General features: G+C 39.1%; 2 protein-coding genes across 2 annotated transcripts in view; both read right to left on the reverse strand.

Annotated features, from left to right (window-relative positions):
- Positions 1-211: 211 nt before the first annotated feature.
- LOC119486369 (troponin I, fast skeletal muscle-like) lies at positions 212-9782 on the reverse strand. Its single transcript, XM_037766448.1, has 7 exons — positions 9664-9782; positions 7772-7804; positions 6386-6422; positions 5069-5197; positions 3715-3804; positions 1391-1564; positions 212-1300 (listed from the first exon to the last, which is right to left on the reverse strand). The coding sequence occupies exons 2-7, from the start codon at positions 7777-7779 to the stop codon at positions 1223-1225; spliced, it is 516 nt and encodes a 171-aa protein (XP_037622376.1). The 5' UTR covers positions 7780-7804; positions 9664-9782; the 3' UTR covers positions 212-1222.
- Positions 7446-17740, reverse strand: part of LOC119486364 (troponin I, fast skeletal muscle-like) — a 28941-nt gene continuing 18646 nt past the window's right edge. Inside the window, exons 8-9 of the mRNA XM_037766443.1 lie at positions 15887-15893; positions 7446-7570 (exon numbers count right to left, since the gene is read on the reverse strand). Of these exons, the coding sequence (XP_037622371.1) occupies positions 7562-7570; positions 15887-15893 (16 nt within the window). The 3' untranslated portion in view covers positions 7446-7561. The remainder of the gene's footprint in view (positions 7571-15886; positions 15894-17740) is intronic.

Below are 17740 nucleotides of genomic sequence, written 5' to 3' on the forward strand. Positions count from 1 at the left end.
TCACTCACAGTAAATGTCTTTTACGTCACTGAATAAATCAAGCATTAATTCTGTTTGAGGGACAGTTTTTTTTAACAAAAACAAACGCAGGTAAACGAGCTAAATGTCTGCGAGATGATTTAAATCTGATCGAGGTTTTGTCGTGCGCTTTGTCGGCCATGTTTAGCGTCACTGAGTCAAAGACAGAATACCTCATGATGACGAGCAGACGTAGGAAACAAAACACATTTATTACAAAAAACACTACGAAGCAGGAATCTGTCAAAAGTGAACATCAGCAGCACAGAAGGAAACAGGAAGTCATACTATAGAATAAAAGTCTGAATGGCTAGAAAGGATCCGTCTCGTGTAAATATGACGTCACGTTTTAATCGGAGAGAACCAGAAGCAGGACTGAGCGGGGCAGACTGTCAGACCCTGCTGCAGTAAAATTAGAGGTTTTCTAAAGGGACTCTGGTGCTCAGAAACACCACCGCTTTTGTCTAAAGGGACCGCCAAAATCAACACTAAATGAAAGTTACCCGTGGTGGCTTTAATGTGAAAACGTTTTTATTCTCTGGATGCTATTTGAATGTTTTATGTTTTCTTTTTCCAGATGAAGACGAAGAAGACGACGATGAGTGGGAGGACTGGTGAAGATGTCCCCCATCCCTGCACCTACAGCTGACACTACAATATCCTCTAAAAATCTGACTAAAATTGTAAAGTAAATGTTGTTTGAATTGGCTGTATATTTTTGCCTTTTTGTTTTGTTTTGTTATGATTAATCTGTGCAATACCTCATCTGTAACGTTCATCACACATCCGAGAGATCGGGGTTGTGTACGGATCCTGCAACAGGACAAACTAGACCGGTATAGAGGAGAGAGACAGGAGCCCAAATAAGCAACTACACTTTAGAAACAAGCCCAAATAAACACAACCTGCGACTACCAATATTTGTAAGCGACTCCTCAGGAAAACAAACCCAAAGTTGCGTATGATAAGCGGACTTACAGGATACAGGATACCTGCAGAACGTAAATACATGAACACAAGACGGCTCCTTTCTAGCCTTTCAACCAAATTAAGAGGTAATTTCTCACCTGAACCACTCGCTGTACAAATGTACAATAACAGACCGAGATGAAACTTACAGATTTAATGAAACAAAAAGTCAATTTAAAATCCCATCAATTCCATAAAAAGTGCTAACAGCCAACTACAGGAGGAGGTGAATGCTTTAGGAGGTCTCGAACATCTTCTTCCTGTCGGCTTTGTCCTCTATGTTCTTACGCCAGTCGCCAACCGCCTCTGCGGGCTGCAAGAAACAAACACAACAACAAGTCAACAAGTGTCCACAGTTTGTTTATCCGTTTACCTGTCTGGTCGTCCTCCTGTAAAGACTCACCTCCTCTTTGACCTCCTTCTTGACCTGCTTCAGGTTGGCCCTCAGGTCCATGTTGACTGTGTGTTTGGAGCCCAGCAGAGCTTTCAGCATGGCGTCGGCTGACATGCGTACCCTCTTCAGAGCGGGTTTCTTCACGCCGGCCAGGTCGACCACTTTGATCCTCAGGTCTGCAATCTAAGAGCCACAAAGGACGAGTCTGATGAAATCACATTAAAAGACTCCAAAACCAACAGTTAATGTATCTACTAGGGATGCACGATATATATACGCTTAGATAAATTATCAGCCGATGATGGGAAATTTATGTTATTATGTATTATTCCAATAATTAAATAAAATAAATAAATATTAGGATGATAATACAAAGCCAAATTGCTTTCATTGATTTAATGTCACATTCAAACCAAGAACGAAGTGAATTTTCGCCTCGCTTTACTTGCGCGAGTTGGACCGCTGGTATCATTTGTGTTCATTCGCTCTAGATGCACCGGAGAGGAGGAGGAGCTTGTCTCTATTGATACCAACAACTTTAATTTCCTCCATCAACCATGGAAGAAATAACCACTGTTGCTGCTTTGTACATGCTGGAGAAGTCCCAGATATGTCAGAAAACCAAACGCCGTCGTGTCTGGGTTCATAACATCACCCGGCGGCGAGCTGTATTCACATACTGTGTCATTGACTGTATCTAGCAGCCACACGTCGCTACTGCGGGATGAACCCAAAATAAACAGATTGTGCTGTGATTTAATTGCAATAAACAGATCAAAATGATGTGAAAATAACTACATAATGATGCTGATTTGTAAAAAGTCTGAATTCATGCTCTATCAGGTCTGTCTTCAAGACGACAAGCAAACAACTTTTAAAATGCTTGTTTTCTGAATAGAGTTTGGATCAGTGCCAGGCTATGCAGCTGCTCCATCAACACTCAACATAAAGTCATCTAGGCATAAATACAGCAGCGACGTTGTTGTTTCTACCATAGACGGTCTGTGGAGAATCTCCACACTGATTTCACGACACAGCGTCACGCAAATTTCTCGCCTCAAGTTGAAATAAGGTGGTGGCAGTATGCACTTTAAAGTTGGTTTGTAATCCGCTAATAAACACAGAAGACAAAGAAGTGTAGCACGCTGACTAGAGAGCCGAACATGTCGTCGCCTGTGTGGACGTTGTTCACAGGTTCAGAGGAAGACAACACAATTGCAATTTGCAATACAAGTTTTTTGATGTACTTTAAAAGAAAAAAAATGTATATTTGAAGAGTCAGACATGTTCTTTGTTTTTGTTAACAAAAGTAATGTCAGTTAGATTTGGTCAGAGAGCTATGGAATTATCTAATCATCCATCTTTGCTCCCTATCAGCCTTTCTTACCCTCATGTGAGCATAATAAACTACAGGTTAATAACTTCTTTTGAAAATACAAAAATATGTAAATATTATTACCATGTCATACTAGCTTGTCGTGAAGGAGGTCAAATAACGCTCCAAACTTACACTAAATTTTGGTGAAGAAAAACTGGCATGGCCATTTTCAAAGGGGTCCCTTGACCTCTGACCTCCAGATATGTGAATGAAAATGGGTTCTCTGGGTACCCACGAGTCTCCCCTTTACAGACATGCCCACTCTATGATAATCACATGCAGTTTGGGTCAAGTCATAGTCAAGTCAGCACACTGACACACTGACAGCTGTTGTTGCCTGTTGGGCTGCAGTTTGCCATGTTATGATTTGAGCATATTTTTTATGCTAAATGCAGTACCTGTGAGGGTTTCTGGACAATATTTGTCATTGTTTTGTGTTGTTAATTGATTTCCAATAATAAATATACACATACATTTGCATAAAGCAGCATATTTATCCACTCCCATGTTGATAAGGGTATTAAATACTTGATAAATCTCCCTTTAAGGTACATTTTGAACTGATAAAAAGTGTGATTAATCCTGATTAACTATGAAAAATCATGCGATTAAATATTTTAATCGATTGACAGTCCTAATAAATCTGATAAAAAAAACTAACAAGGACATTTGTCACAGGACTGAGAAACAAAAATTAACACTAGTCCAGACTGAGCGCAAAGAAGCTAATTTCAACTGTTTTTTAACCTGAACAAAAACTTAACCTGAAGCTTTACGACTCATGAACTGACCGACACTAACAGAAAAAGGAGAGAAATTATAGGAAAATAAAATCAGACTTCACAAACTCTCCAGCTGTCAGATGTGAGCGACTAACACAGCCGTCTCCTTTGGTTGCCATAGAAACACTCATCAGTAAATAAGCTCAAAGGCTGCCCAGCAGCAGGAAGTTTACCTCTTTATCAGCTTTGCCCACTTTGGACTCCAGGTCGTACCTGTCTTCATCCACTTTGTCGATGAGGGCGTGAAACTTTTTGCAGGTATCCTAAACACACAAACAGACGTGGTGTTTCACTGATGAGACGTTATAGTTCAAACTGCTGCTAATATTCCTGACAGTAGACGAAATGCAGTGTTGCCCCCTTCAGTACTGTGCTTGGCATAATAAATAACAAATCATGGAGGTAGTTTATCGAGGACAGAACCTGCCAAAATCAAAAATAATATTAAAAATAAATGTTGCCATTAATTAATTGATAAAATGTGACATAAATTGATTACAATTTTGAGTTTAATTTGCTTCTTTGTTTATTTATCTTTGTATTAATTCCCTTATTTATTTACTCTTCTGTTTAATTTTCCCTTTTATTTATTTATGTATTTATTTTTGTTATTTTTTAAATCTATTAATTTCTTTCTTTCTTTATTTATTTATTTATGCATTTATTTATTTGTATTTATTTTTAAATGACTGTATTTATTTATGTATTTATGCATTGATTGATTGATTTATTTATGCACAATTTTCCCTTTGCATTACACCCCTTATTTATTACTGCATTCTTTTCTTTATACATTTCTTTATGCATTTCTGCCTCATTATGCAAATTAAGAGGCTGTCACTCAATGGGTGTCGTTATGGGGTCAGAATGCATGACTATATGCTCGCAAGCTAGCTAGCTAACGATGTCTACTTCTATTTATGAAATCCAGTCTTTGTCCCCGGCTACGTACAGCGGGTCATCGGCCTGCCGCTGCCTCGTACCGGTACAGGTGTGCAGATCAACCGTCTGAAGCTGAACTGTTTCGCGGACCCACCGCCATTCTCCTCCCTGAAGCTGAGCTCATTCAGAGTGGGAACCTCCGTTATATCATATTTTATCAATTAATTAATGGCTACATTTATTTTTAATATTATTTTTGCTACATTTAATGACATTTATTTATTTATTGACTCATTTACCATGACCGTTAAGGTCGAGAGGGCCCTTTGCGAAAGGTGTAAGATAGGACCATTAGTCTTGTTTCACAGATAACAAAGTTTGTGACAGTCAAATAAAAGAAAACATCATCAGCATAAAATGAGATAAAGATAAAAGGTCATAACAGAAAGTAGGACGATTTTTAACTGTACTATTTTAGCTGCTAGTCTCAACTGTTCAGTGCATCATCATGACCAACACGTGGACTATTCTGGATGTGCTTTGGCTCAGGTTTTTAGATAATTAGCTTAAGTTTATAATAATTCCAGTCAAGTCAACTAATGGGATTCTGATGAAGGAATGATTTTAAACTGAGGTTTCTCTCACCATGAGGGTGGCATGGTCTCCGCTCGTACTGGGTTTAGTACAGTTTTCAGCCATGTAGGCCGCCTTGGCGACTACGAGGTCCTTTTTCTCCTGTATCATCCAGTTGGCCGCGATCTGCAGCATCAAACTCTGCAGGAAACACCAAGCGACAGTCAAAAGAAGAAGAAATCAACCTGCGTTTTTTATGTTTTTCAACCCGCGTTAATGTTTTTATTATCATTTCATTCGGTCATTTATCAGGTTTTAGGGGGTATGTGAGGATCTTTTCTCTACATGTGAACACTGTTGTGATCACTTGCACAGAGACGATCAAAAGTTGTTTTTCATATGTATAATTTGGCATTATATTTTTTTAAATTATGTGTGAATCTTCCAAAAACATGGTTTGAATTTCCATGTGGGTTCATGTGACCTTTTTCCGAATCCTTGAAGACAAAAAACAAAATCAAAATGTGATAATACAATAGTTAGTATTTAGTATGTATTAGCATTTCTTTAGTCACTGTTCTAACCCTTAAATTATTTAGAAATAAGTCCTTAATCTTGTTTTGGTCACAGACGTAATCTTGGTCCATCTATTTATAAATCAAATGATATTCTACATTTAATTCAAGTCAACTTAAAACACGGTATTATTAACAATGAATAAAACACAATGATGTTTCCCCCCCAAAAAGGGGGATTAAAGGAGAACAAAGTTTAAATAAAGGTGAGACAATAATGACTGACGTTAACCTGACCTGACCTGATATTAAATTTTGACATCTGTGTTTGTAAGAAATTAAAGTTTTTTATTCAACACATGAAACTTTCAATCCAAAGTAGTTTTTCCTTCCTATCTGCTTTTCAAATGATAAAATCTTTAAACACTATGAAACACTTTGTGTGCGAGTGTGTTGGACAGTTTCCACCAGCTGGGGGCGTCTCAGCGCTTTAAACTGTCTAATCAGGATTACACCTGAAACCAACATGTAAAAATCTAAACACTCATAAGAGAGCCAAACCAAAGAATAATATATATCAATATTACTGGGTTATACTTATTGATGCATTAATGTGTTCATCACTTTAAAGTTGCAGCTGGTAAACTTCACAGATTCAGATTATTAACATTTACAGGGATAAAAAGTGACTGATAGCTCTTTTAACAAATACATGTGTTCTTCTGATAAAAACTGTATAATAATGACTTTATATGTTGTAGTTCCTGCACTCCTGTGAAGCCGCTAATCAAACCTTTTTCACGACATATTCACTAATCAGCAGCTTCATTATCAATCACTGAATAACAGATAAATGAAACGGACTCCGTCGTACCTTCAGATGATGCCGGCGGCTCGAGTTCATCTTCTTGCTGTAAAGATCAGAAAACAACTTTATTAGTGTCTTTAACAGAAAACTGTCTTTAATCTCTCGATCAGTTCAACAACCTAAACAACAGATTAACTACTGGAGTCACTGTTTTACTATCATTCATATTTTACATCTTTCATTTTCTTTTTTCTTTCCTCCTCTCTTCACCTCCTTCCTTCCTTCCTCCCTTCTTTCTTTCCTTCTTCCTTCATTCCTTTGTCAAGTCAAGTAAAGTCATTTTATATATATATATATTGTATATACTGTAGCTCAATATCACAAATTTGCCTGAAGGAGTTTTACAATCTGTACAGGACACGATACCCTCTGACCTTTGACCCACGATTCAACAAAAACCCTGTTCTTTCCTTCTTTTTCTCTTTCTTTTTTCTTCCTTTATTTCTACATCCATTCTTTTGTTGTCTCTGTCTCTCCTTCATTTTCTTCTTCCTTCCTTCCTTCCTTTCTTTCTTTCTTTTTTCCTTTCTTTCTTCCCTGCATCTTTGTCTCTTTCATTTTGTCTCTCTTTCCTTCATTCTTTCCTTTATTTCCTCGTTCTGTCTTCCTTTCTTTCCTCCGTCTCCCCCCTTTCTTCCATGTCTTTCTTTCCTTTCTTTCTCCATTATTTGTACATCCATTCTTTCTTTCTCTCTGTCTTTCCTTCATTTTCTTCTTCCTTTCTCCTTTCTTTCTGCTGTGCTCTCTTTCCATCCTTCCCTTTCTCTTTCCTTTCTTCCTTCCCTGCTTACATTGTCTCTTTCATTTTGTCTGTCCTTCCTCCCTTCTTTCTTTCCATCCTTCTCTGCTCTCTCATTCCTTCTGTCCTATTCTATCCGTCCTTTTCTCTCTCTCTTCTTTCTTTCTTCATTCATTCATTCTTTCTTCCCTTCCTTCTTTGACTATGTGTGTTTGTCTCTATCTTTTCTTAATTTTCTCTTTCTTTCTTTCTCCCTTCCTCACTTATTTCTGTCTTTCTTTCCATCTTTCTTTCTTTCTTTCCTTTTGTCTCTCTCTCTCTTTTATCCTCCTTCTTTCCTCATTCAGTCCTTCCTTCTTTCTGTTCTCCTTTCCTTTTCTGCTGTAGAAGTCTAATAACCAAACCTGGCTGCACGTTTTCACCTAAAACTAAACTCTTATCCTTCACACGACTACTTTTTTTACTTTGGATACTCGAGTATATTTCACTGCTGATGAACTTAAATACAGCATTTTTACTGTAACATATATTTTAACACTGTGGAACAGATTATTTCTACCTATTTTCTATGGAAAATACACTGAAAACTATTTCCAATGCAGTTTATTTAACCACTAAACATCAATAATGAATAACAGAGAAGTGGCACTTACTCAGACATGTTGGCGTTTTTTCTTCTTCACGACCTGTTTGAGGAGAAAAAACAGAGCAGAAGAAGAACTCATTGAGAATAAACGATGTCATGTCATCTGCGTTCTGCTTAAATATCAGTGAGCCTCCTCGCTATGAAATGTGATCTATTAAAACAGTTGATGAGCAGCTGAGTGGTGACAGAGCTAAGTTTGGAAGTTGGAGTTTGGGTCGAATGTCGGCGCTGACGCCTGTGATAAGCTCCTTTACAGGTGTTCAAAACTGAATATCCCCCGGGAGTTAACACTTCAATTCCTTTCAGGGAGGAGAAATGTGCTGCGGCAGCGAGTCGGCTGCTAACGCCAGTCTGTCAATATAAACACTGCAAAAACAAACCAGTCGCTGAGTCCCAGAATCAGATGTCAAGAGTTATTCTTTACTATAAATAATTCAAGGTTTTAGTTTCCATCTCATTAAAGTCAGAATAATGAAGCACCACAGAAACAAGATCTCAGCACAGGCAGATTTTAACACTTCATAAACAACTTAAACACATTTATTTGCAGTGAACAAACTGCAAAATTTAAAAAGTTTTCTTAGATCAAAACAGTTTCTCAGTTTTCTAGACCAAAGCTCCAGAAACTTTAAAAACCTTCAAAATCACAACACTGTAAAAGCTTAGTCTTAACAAGTCATTTTTATCTTTTAATGCTTTTTTTCCAGACCAAAACTCCAGAAAAGTCAGCTTAGTGCAGAAGCCACATTTCTCAGCCTCTTAAGCCCAACGGTCGTACCCTTGTTGTGTAGTTACAAACAAAGTTATGATGGTAGATGATCTATTTATAGAACATATTCATGCAATACTGTTTTGAAAAGCTGAGGTCTCCAGCTTTCAGAATCTGTAAACAAACTGTATGTTGTCCAAACTGCAACTTATTACAAAGTATTTTAAGAATACATTCGTACAGAAATACATTTTGTAAATATAAAAACAATTTGAGATCAAAAGATATGCAATCATTTTCTTATAATTCTACAATATCATGCCTGGTATCGTTGGAAAATAGAATTTCTGAGCTTTCCAGTGGACATCAAACGCACCTTGTATCACAGAGACAGCAGGTGAAACCGAGTCGTCTAACTTCATATTTTACACTCACACTCACAAAATATTTCACAAAAGCATGTGTTATTTTCGCCTAAAACGAAAATCTAAAATTCACAAATATCGTAACCATAACGTAATTTTGTGAGTAAATCCAAGAGAGAACTTTTTAACTGTTTCGACGACAAACTCAACTTTATTTTCATGCTACTATTTAATCAATCCCTCGTTTTAATGCTCCAATTTCTAGAAAATTCCTGTAATAAAATAGAAATCTCAATTCGTAGCCAGATTTGGTCTCAATGGCTAAATTTGACTCCAAACTACCTGCTAAGATTAAAATATGTTGCAGCATACTCTCTTAAAAAAATAAAGTCTCATGATCTTCTCTTGAATCCAAAAGATCTCAAGCAACCAAAGATCAGAAATCAAAATGTGTAAACAACAGTCGTTCCAATCTTTCAATCTTGCAAGCTTCAGGAATCAGTCACATTTTTAAACTGCAAAACAGTCAAATGCTTCAAAAAAGAGATTATAAATGTAAGGATATAAATCTTCAGTGAAAGTGAGAAGCAGACGCAGCAGCGTGGCACATCCTGTGCTCATTAAATCTGGCAGTATATCCAGCCCTCTCCTTCACCCTGGATCACTTACTAACAAACCTCAGAGGTCAGGACTTCATCACCTTAGCACGTTATACCAACAGGACTCCCCAAAACGTCTCCACTCAGCTGCTTTGTATCCACTTACAGGCTCCGTTCAGGCATGCAGAGAGGAAAAGGAGGAGGAAGAAAGACAAACTGGTCTCACCTACGACGACGAGACAGAGAGTGGAGGAGGAAGAAGGCAGCAGTGGGAGGAAATCATCCCCGGGGTGTTTATATATACGAGGGCTTGGTTATGGATATGGAGGTCCTGTTTATGGAAATGCACAATCCTTAGACCAATCGGCCAGCAAGCTCCTGAAATATCATCATCCCTTGCCAACGTCTTGCTGCAAATCAACAAGGCATCGCCGAGGAGGAGCCTGAGTTCCTTTTAGGACTCCGCTTGGTGCCACCGGGTCGCTATAAAAGGGAGGAAAAGGACTATGAAACCATCAGAGTCCAAAACGTTTCACCAGATGAAGGTTGATGAACGTAGGAGGACAGCAGAGTCAGAGACATCTGGAGGACGGTGCTTCAGTGATGATACATACACTTTATAGGCTTCAGTTGGTCTCCAAATCACAACTTAAGGGGAAAATTAAGGGAAAATCTGTTGATTCTGTGTTGTTACATCATTTGAAATGGTCAAACATGTACTAGGAATCATATTTAGAGTCTTAAAGTCCCAGTGAAACATGAGTTAGAGCGTCTTTGGCTTCTGTACTGTGATGTATGCCCCAGTGAAACAGAATATTTGAGCGGTGTGCAGTTAAAGGAGGGATTTAAATCAGGTCCTTTTGATTGGACCACTAAAAAGTGGGCGTGCTCAGAATATTGTCACTTAAAGCTGCAGATTGATTGATGGATGGATGTCATGATATTATTAGTTGAAATTGGTCAGTCAATTCGTATTTAATCCATCGTGAACCAGGAAATATAAAGAGCGACAAAGGGCTCGTATAAGTAGGAGGTCGGAGTGGATGGGTGGGTCGAAAAACAAAGACTTTCACCCAGGAGGCCGCTGCTCGTACCCTATATGAAACCAGAAGTCAGCGTTGATTTATTTGTCACGTAACTTCCGTACTTAAGCTACACCACTCCCGTGGTTATTTTAACCCAAACTACGATCTTTTCCTAAACCTAACGGAAGTTTATTTTGAAAAGGCTGCATGCATCTAACGAGTGGAAATTTACTCGTGTTGCTGGACATTCGTAGGAAAACGAACGAAGAATGATGAATAACTTTTTGTAAGAAATCATACAAACCGTTGTATGAGGATACGTTGAATTGGTTGGCACTATGGGTGGGGGAACAAAATTGATACAGCATAGTATCGCAACTAGGGCTGTCAAAGTTAATGCGATAACAACACATTAACGCAGTTTTAAAGCTAACTTGTAGAAAAAAGGAGGTTAAATAACGCTCCAAACTTGCGCTAAACTTTGAAGAGGAAAAACTGGCATGGCCATTTTCAAAGAGTTCCCTTGACCTCTGACCTCAAGATATGTGAATGAAAATGGGTTCTGTGGGTACCCACGAGTCTCCCCTTTACAGACATACCCACTTTATGATAATCACATACAGTTTGGGGTCAAGTCACAGTCAAGTCAGCACACTGACACACTGACAGCTGTTGTTGCCTGTTGGGCTGCAGTTTGCAATGTTATGATTTGAGCATATTTGTTATGCTAAATGCAGTACCTGTGAGGGTTTCTGGACAAGATTTGTCATTGTTTTGTGTTGTTAATTGATTTCCAATAATAAATATACACATACATTTGCATAAAGCAACATATTTGCCGACTCCCATGTTGATAAGAGTATTAAATACTTGACAAATTTCCCTTTAAGGTACATTTTGAACAGATAAAAAATGTGCGATTAAGTTGCGATTAACTATGGACAATCATAATAATCACGATTAAATATTTTAATCAATTGACAGCCCTAATTGTGATATTTTGCATGGCAATATTGTATCGATACACGGACGTCACATATCGATCTTTTATTGTATAAACTAGTAACTTGTTAACAGCCTGACAGCCTGTCAGCAGGCCTGGCCACTATTCTGTCTTTCAGAGGTTGTAATGGGCTCTGTCTTAAAGCTAGAGCAAAGATACTGGTATCATATGAAACAAGAAGACCTAAAGAATACATTGGTATCAACCATGTCATACTAGCTTGTCGGGAAGAACACTAAATAACGCTCCAAAGTTTAACCTAACTTTGGACTTTCCTTAAACAGTGAAATCTGTATCTTATTAGATAAAACAGATGTTGACAAACTGCATAATTTGCAGTTGAAAAAAGGTCCCTAAAGAAGAGCAAAATAACAACCCATGAGTGCCCGATTTCATACATGATACACACAAGTTTGATTTTAGAGAGGACCACCTGGATCTGGAAGACGTTTTGTGATCATCCGAATGTAAAAGTAACGTTCCAGGAGTCAGCAGCTGACAACCTTTACCTCTCTGATCTACAGCATTTTCTAAATTATTTTCTTTTTGTGATAACAGCAGAAAAAAAAGCCCGTTTTAGATTTTCTCAAATATCGAAAATCAGGCGCAACGAACCTACAGACGAGTTCATAAAACAGGTTTAAAAGTAAGAAACCACAGGTGAAACTTTGATATGGCTTTTAACTATTGCTCAAAATAAAGTGTTTAGCAAGCTCACATTTCTGCCGTCTATAAATATCACGTAATCGGCCGGCTGGCCTAGTTAGCGTTTCATCTTGGATTGTGGATCTGCCCCTCAGAAAGGCTTCCAGACCTTTCTCTGGCTGCTGGAGGCCCTCTCATATTAACACTTGGGCTATAAAAAATATGTGGGCAGGACTTCAGGTAGGCAGGAAGGCAGATTTTCCATGTGGATAACGTTACATCGTGACTCGCTCATAAAAAGCATTCTTACTTAATTGCTTCAGATTCCTCTCAGGGGGGTTTACCTGAACATGAATGCTTCCTGCAGTATGTGAAAGCTTATACAGCAAAAACAAAACATTCTAGGATTCAGAGTGCTTAAAGAGCAACCTTTTTTTTTAAAGACTATTTGGTTAAGGGTCAGGTGAACATTGTGGTCATTGTTAAACAACCAGTGCTATCATTTTTAGACATGCTAGCGGCATGATGGCGATGTCAGTCCTCCACTTTGGTCCAGACTGAAATATCTCCGCAGCTATTGGCTGGATTGCCGTGACATTTTGTACAGACGTTCAGAGGATGAATTTTACTGACTTTGGTGATCTCTGGCTTTTCCTCTAGCACCACCAGCAGGTGACAGTTTATTCTGTGCAATGTCTTAACATCTACATGATGGATTGGTACTCACACATCAGGCTGTTCTCATACACCGTTCGTAGCTACGAAAAGTAATGCACTGTAATTCTTCGTAGCTTATACAGTATATCCCAGAAAATCAATACGTATTTAGTCCACATAATCATGAACCAGGAAGTACAAAGAGCGACAAACACTGCATAGGGAGGAGGTTGGGGTGGATGAGTGTCCCGGGTGAAACCAGAAGTAAGCGTTGACTCATTTGTCTCATAACTTCCGTAATTAAATTACGCCACTTCCGCAGTTATTTTAACCCAAACCACGATATTTTCCTAAACCTAACTGAGTAGTTTTGTTGCTTAAGTAGTCTACTGTGAAGACGGAAGTTTGTTTTGAAAAGACTGTATGCATGTACGGTGCAGAAATTGACGTTTTGCTGGATATTCGTAGGAAAACGCACGAAAAATGAGGAATAACTTTTCGTAAGATAAATTATACAAACCGTTGTATGAAGATACGTTACACAAATTCACGTTCCCGTCAGGATAAATTGTAATAACTTTGGTGATTTTTCATCTAGCGCCATCATCATGTTGACATTTGAATGTGTCCAATACTTTGGTTTATGACAAAATACCTGCAGAATTGATGACATTCCCATCAGCTTCAGCTAGACTTTGTGTTTAGTAACAATTAGCAATTGTTACAATGTTACAACTTAACATAGTAAACAGGGATGCTAATTTTGAAAAATGTTCTTAACCGATAACCGACCCTCGTTAACCGATTATTAACCGTTAACCGACAAGATTTGTGCCTCGCATGCAGCGGTGTACCAGCTGCAGTGTATGAGCACAACAGACAACTGTGTCCCCAGTTCACCCGTCCGGGAGCGTTAACTTAGCAGCCACGGTGTTGCGTGTAGTGTCACGGACATGCAGCCACTTTCCCAGTAAAAGTCTCCACCGAACATTTAGTTTAGTTTAGCAGGTTGTACGCTGTGTGTCTGCCCAGGAGGCTTTGTGCCACACGCATACAGTTTGTCAGCGAGGCGTTACTTTAGCGAGTGGCCGACAAACAGTGTGTGTATTTGAGCTACGTTAGCAGCTGTAGCGCTGCCGTGGCTTCCTGCCACACACATACAGTCTATCAGCGCAGTGTAATTTTAACGAGTGTCCGACAGACCATGTGTGTGTGGCGGCAGGGAGTGTGAATTTATCGGTGGCGTTATAGCTGTGAGGTGTAGCAGACAGAGCAGAGAGGGTGTGTACAGTTTATTTGTCGGAGAATAAATGCTATGAAACTACAACTCCTCCGCTACGCTCAAGCGAGCCGGAGAGACCGGAGCCAACTTCCTGTATCCTGCAACTCCGGCTCCGCCTCTTAAGGTAGGCTGTTAAGGTGGACCAGCTTTTTTTTGTTGTCTTAAAAACAGAGCATTTCAGGTAGAAGGTGAAAAGAGGTGCTGCAGCACAGCCGGTATGAGAAAAGTAAAGCGTTTTTTGAACATTAAAGCATGTAAACATGTTCTAGTAGGAACCTAAAATACAAGTATGAACCTGAAAATAAGCATAATAGGTCCTCTTTAATGTTAAAGGAGCAGAATGTAGGTTTTGGCGTCATCTAGCAGTGAGGTTTCTGATTGCAACCAACTGAAACCTTGTGTGCCAAACGTGTAGGAGAACTACGGTGGCCGACGCCAAAACGTTACAGTCTCTCGAGTCGGAGTTTGGTTTGTCCGTTCTGGGCTACTGTAGAAACATGACAGCCGGCTCCATGAAGAGAGGATACATAGATATAAACGGCTCATTCAAAGGTAACGAAAACACAACAATTCTTATTATCAGGTGATTATACACTAAAGAAAATATACTTATTGATATTATATTCCATTTCTGCCTATAGATCCCCCTAAATGTTACACACTGTTCCATAAAATTGACCTGACTTAAAGTCATATTTCAAGTGACTATAGACGTGATTTGTACAACATACAGCATAGTACAGCTAATATAGCAGCTAATATATACAAAATAATTAGGTACATGCTATAGCATTTAGTTTAGATCTATATGTACTCCATTTATAAAATATTAAACCAAATCTAAAAAAGAAAAAAAAAACAGAAAAGCCAGTGCAACAACACGGCACACTCACAATGGGAAAGGAGTCTATAGCCCATTTTTAGTAGGTTTTCCTGTGTTTAAAAAACTGCAAATTTTGGTGGGAAAAGCATCTGAGTAATTGATCAGCAGTGATCACCTCGGAGCAGAGTTATATAGACATGTAGCAGGTCAGACTATAGGAGCGCAGGCTGACGGTGTGGAGGTGGTGACAGGTCTGAGTGAAGTGCAGACAGCAGAGATGATGATGGAGCTGGAGACATGCTGGGAATGTGGCGGCGGAGGGTGATGCTGGGGGGGTCGGGTTCATGGTTCTGACAGAGAGACGGGCAGGTGTTTTCTACTTGAGCCTCAGGAATGTTCTGAACGGCAGGTCTGAGAGGCGTGTGGCTTTTCCTCACTATGTGGCAGAGTTTATAACTATATGTTTATGTTTACATGGAGTCTGATTCATAATCCTGATAGTAGTAGTAGTAGTAGTAGTAGTAGTTTTGATGCGTCCACCATCTGGTTATGTTTTTAGCGTGGACTTAAGTGTCCGTGTCGCCTCCCGTAGAGATGGTTTGCGGTTGCATTTACTGTCTGTCAGTAACGTTTTCTCTAATATGAATATATGTATTACAACCACACAAATCTCATCACAGCTTGTTTTTAAACATTATCACTGATGTTATTCATCAATACCTCTTACCTAGAATTATGAGAAATACTAAAACATTCATAGCATCTTTCCAGTTACTCTACAATCACCTGCAGAGCAAGGGCCAAAGGTGGAAAGTAACTTCATACATTTACTCAAGTACTGTACTTAAAGGGACTGTTTGTAACTTTTTACACGTATAAATCTACCGTGTTGGTTTCCAATGCGCGCTCGCATGTGGCTACGCTGTTCAGACTCAGACTCCAACACAAACTACACGGAAGCACCAAAACCGCAAAGTTATATCTAGTGAAGCCCCTACTTGCAAAACAGTGTCAGCTCTTCAGCCCCCCGACCACGGCCAGAAGACGCAGGGGAGACAGTAGCTTTGGTCTCCAGGACCGGAGTCTCTGCTCCTCTGCCTGCTTGCCTTCACTCACACACCGCGCGCGTTCTCGCGCTCCACTCTTACGTGCATGCACCCACACTACACACTGCAGAAGACTTCGTAGCTCTGAGAAATTCTAGTAAATGTACAGTGGATGTTTGTTGCAGAAATAAATGCTGCAGCTCCTCCAGACCAACAGAGGTTTTCCGTGTCTTGTGAAGTGACGGGGCTCCGCAACGAGAAACGTTATCGTCCCCGACCGGGTGCCGGTGTCTCCCCTGTTCCTGGTCGGGAGGCTGAAGCAGGAAAAGCCAACACTAGGATCAGATCTAAATCATGTTCATGGAGAGACCTTCGTCTGGTCAGCTAACATTACTGCCAAGCAGGTGAAATATAGAGTGATATTGTGGTTTTAGCTGACGTGTGTCGCCTCACTTTGTCAATTTAGAGCGAGCAAGCGTGAGCCCGACGCTGTCTTTCATTGACTTAACAGCCACAGGTGTCACTGTTAACAAGCATTTCTGAAAGTTACAAACAGTCCCTTTAAGTGACATTTTGAGGTACTTGTACTCTATTTTTCTGCTACTAGCTCTGAGCGTAGCATATTTACATGGATGCATTTACATTACAGTCAGTACAGACAACATGGCGTACAAATGACACGGCAAGAGCAAGAACGGTGTTCATACACCTTTTCGTGTAACCGGGCTAGAATAACAATAAAAGTAAAAGAAGTTAACTAAAAAAAAAAAGTAATATTGCACATGATATGGATATTAATGAATTCATGCACATGATATTATGGATATTGAATTAATTTGCGCATTCTGGTGAAATAGCTGTTGCTGGAAGCTCAGTGTATCCTCCTACAATGGTTCGTATGATATCTTCTATTCTCTATTCCTCATTTTCTGTGCGTTTTCCTACGAATCTATAGCAACACATGACAATTTTCACAAGTTACATGCATACTGCCTTCAAAACAAACCCTCTGTCTTCACAGGAAACAACTTAGTTAGGCTTAGGAAAAGATCACGGTTTGGGTTACAATAACACCAGAAGTGCTGTAACTTAAGTACGGAAGTTACGTGACAAATAAATCAACGTTGACTTCTGGTTTCACACCGGTCTCATGGTGAAAGTCCGGTGTTTTTTGACCCACCCATCCACCACGACCTCCTCCCTACACTGCGTTTGTCGCTCTTTACTTCCTGGTTCACTATTATGTGGATTAAATACACATTGAAATTGTGGAATATATACAAATTACACTGTATTACTTTTCGTAGGTATAGGTACTTAAAGCTAAATGAGAACAGCCTACATAGTGACAACGGGAAATATCCACTCCATCATGAAAAAAAAGAGAGTGAATCCACTAATCTGAGCAATTAGACTAAAATGTAATTGCTATAATTGCTGTGATCTTCCCCTTACAGTCCTGTTACTGTGGATGTTTCTCACAATAACGCTCACAAAGTTCTACGTTGGACAAAGTCCCACAAAAAAATACAAACAAACAGAGGTAGAACTGAAAGAGAAGTGAAAGTAAAGTAACAAAAACAGCACTAAAGCCTGAAACACACTCCGTGTTACAGTAAGTACATAAGTGTTAATGTCCAAACCCAGCTTGCACAGTGTTGTACATCCTCCTTTGAATATTTAAGTCGGGTATATTACTGACTGAAATTTATTATATTAAAGAGAACCTTGGTAAACTCCAACATGGCATGATTTAACATGTTTTTGTAACTTTGAAAATAACTTTATAACCTTATAGCCGACAATACTTATATGTTATTTT

The sequence above is a fragment of the Sebastes umbrosus genome, chromosome 4 (assembly GCF_015220745.1).
Source record: "Sebastes umbrosus isolate fSebUmb1 chromosome 4, fSebUmb1.pri, whole genome shotgun sequence".
Taxonomy (NCBI): domain Eukaryota; kingdom Metazoa; phylum Chordata; class Actinopteri; order Perciformes; family Sebastidae; genus Sebastes; species Sebastes umbrosus.

Excerpts from the sequence above, each read along its gene's own strand:
- LOC119486369 (XM_037766448.1), bottom strand. Across the intron at positions 1,565-3,714 it reads TGGGCAAAGCTGATAAAGAG|ATTGCAGACCTGAGGATCAA; the intron begins GTAAACTTCCTG and ends TGTGGCTCTTAG. Across the intron at positions 1,301-1,390 it reads AGAAGGAGGTCAAAGAGGAG|CCCGCAGAGGCGGTTGGCGA; the intron begins GTGAGTCTTTAC and ends TGTTTCTTGCAG.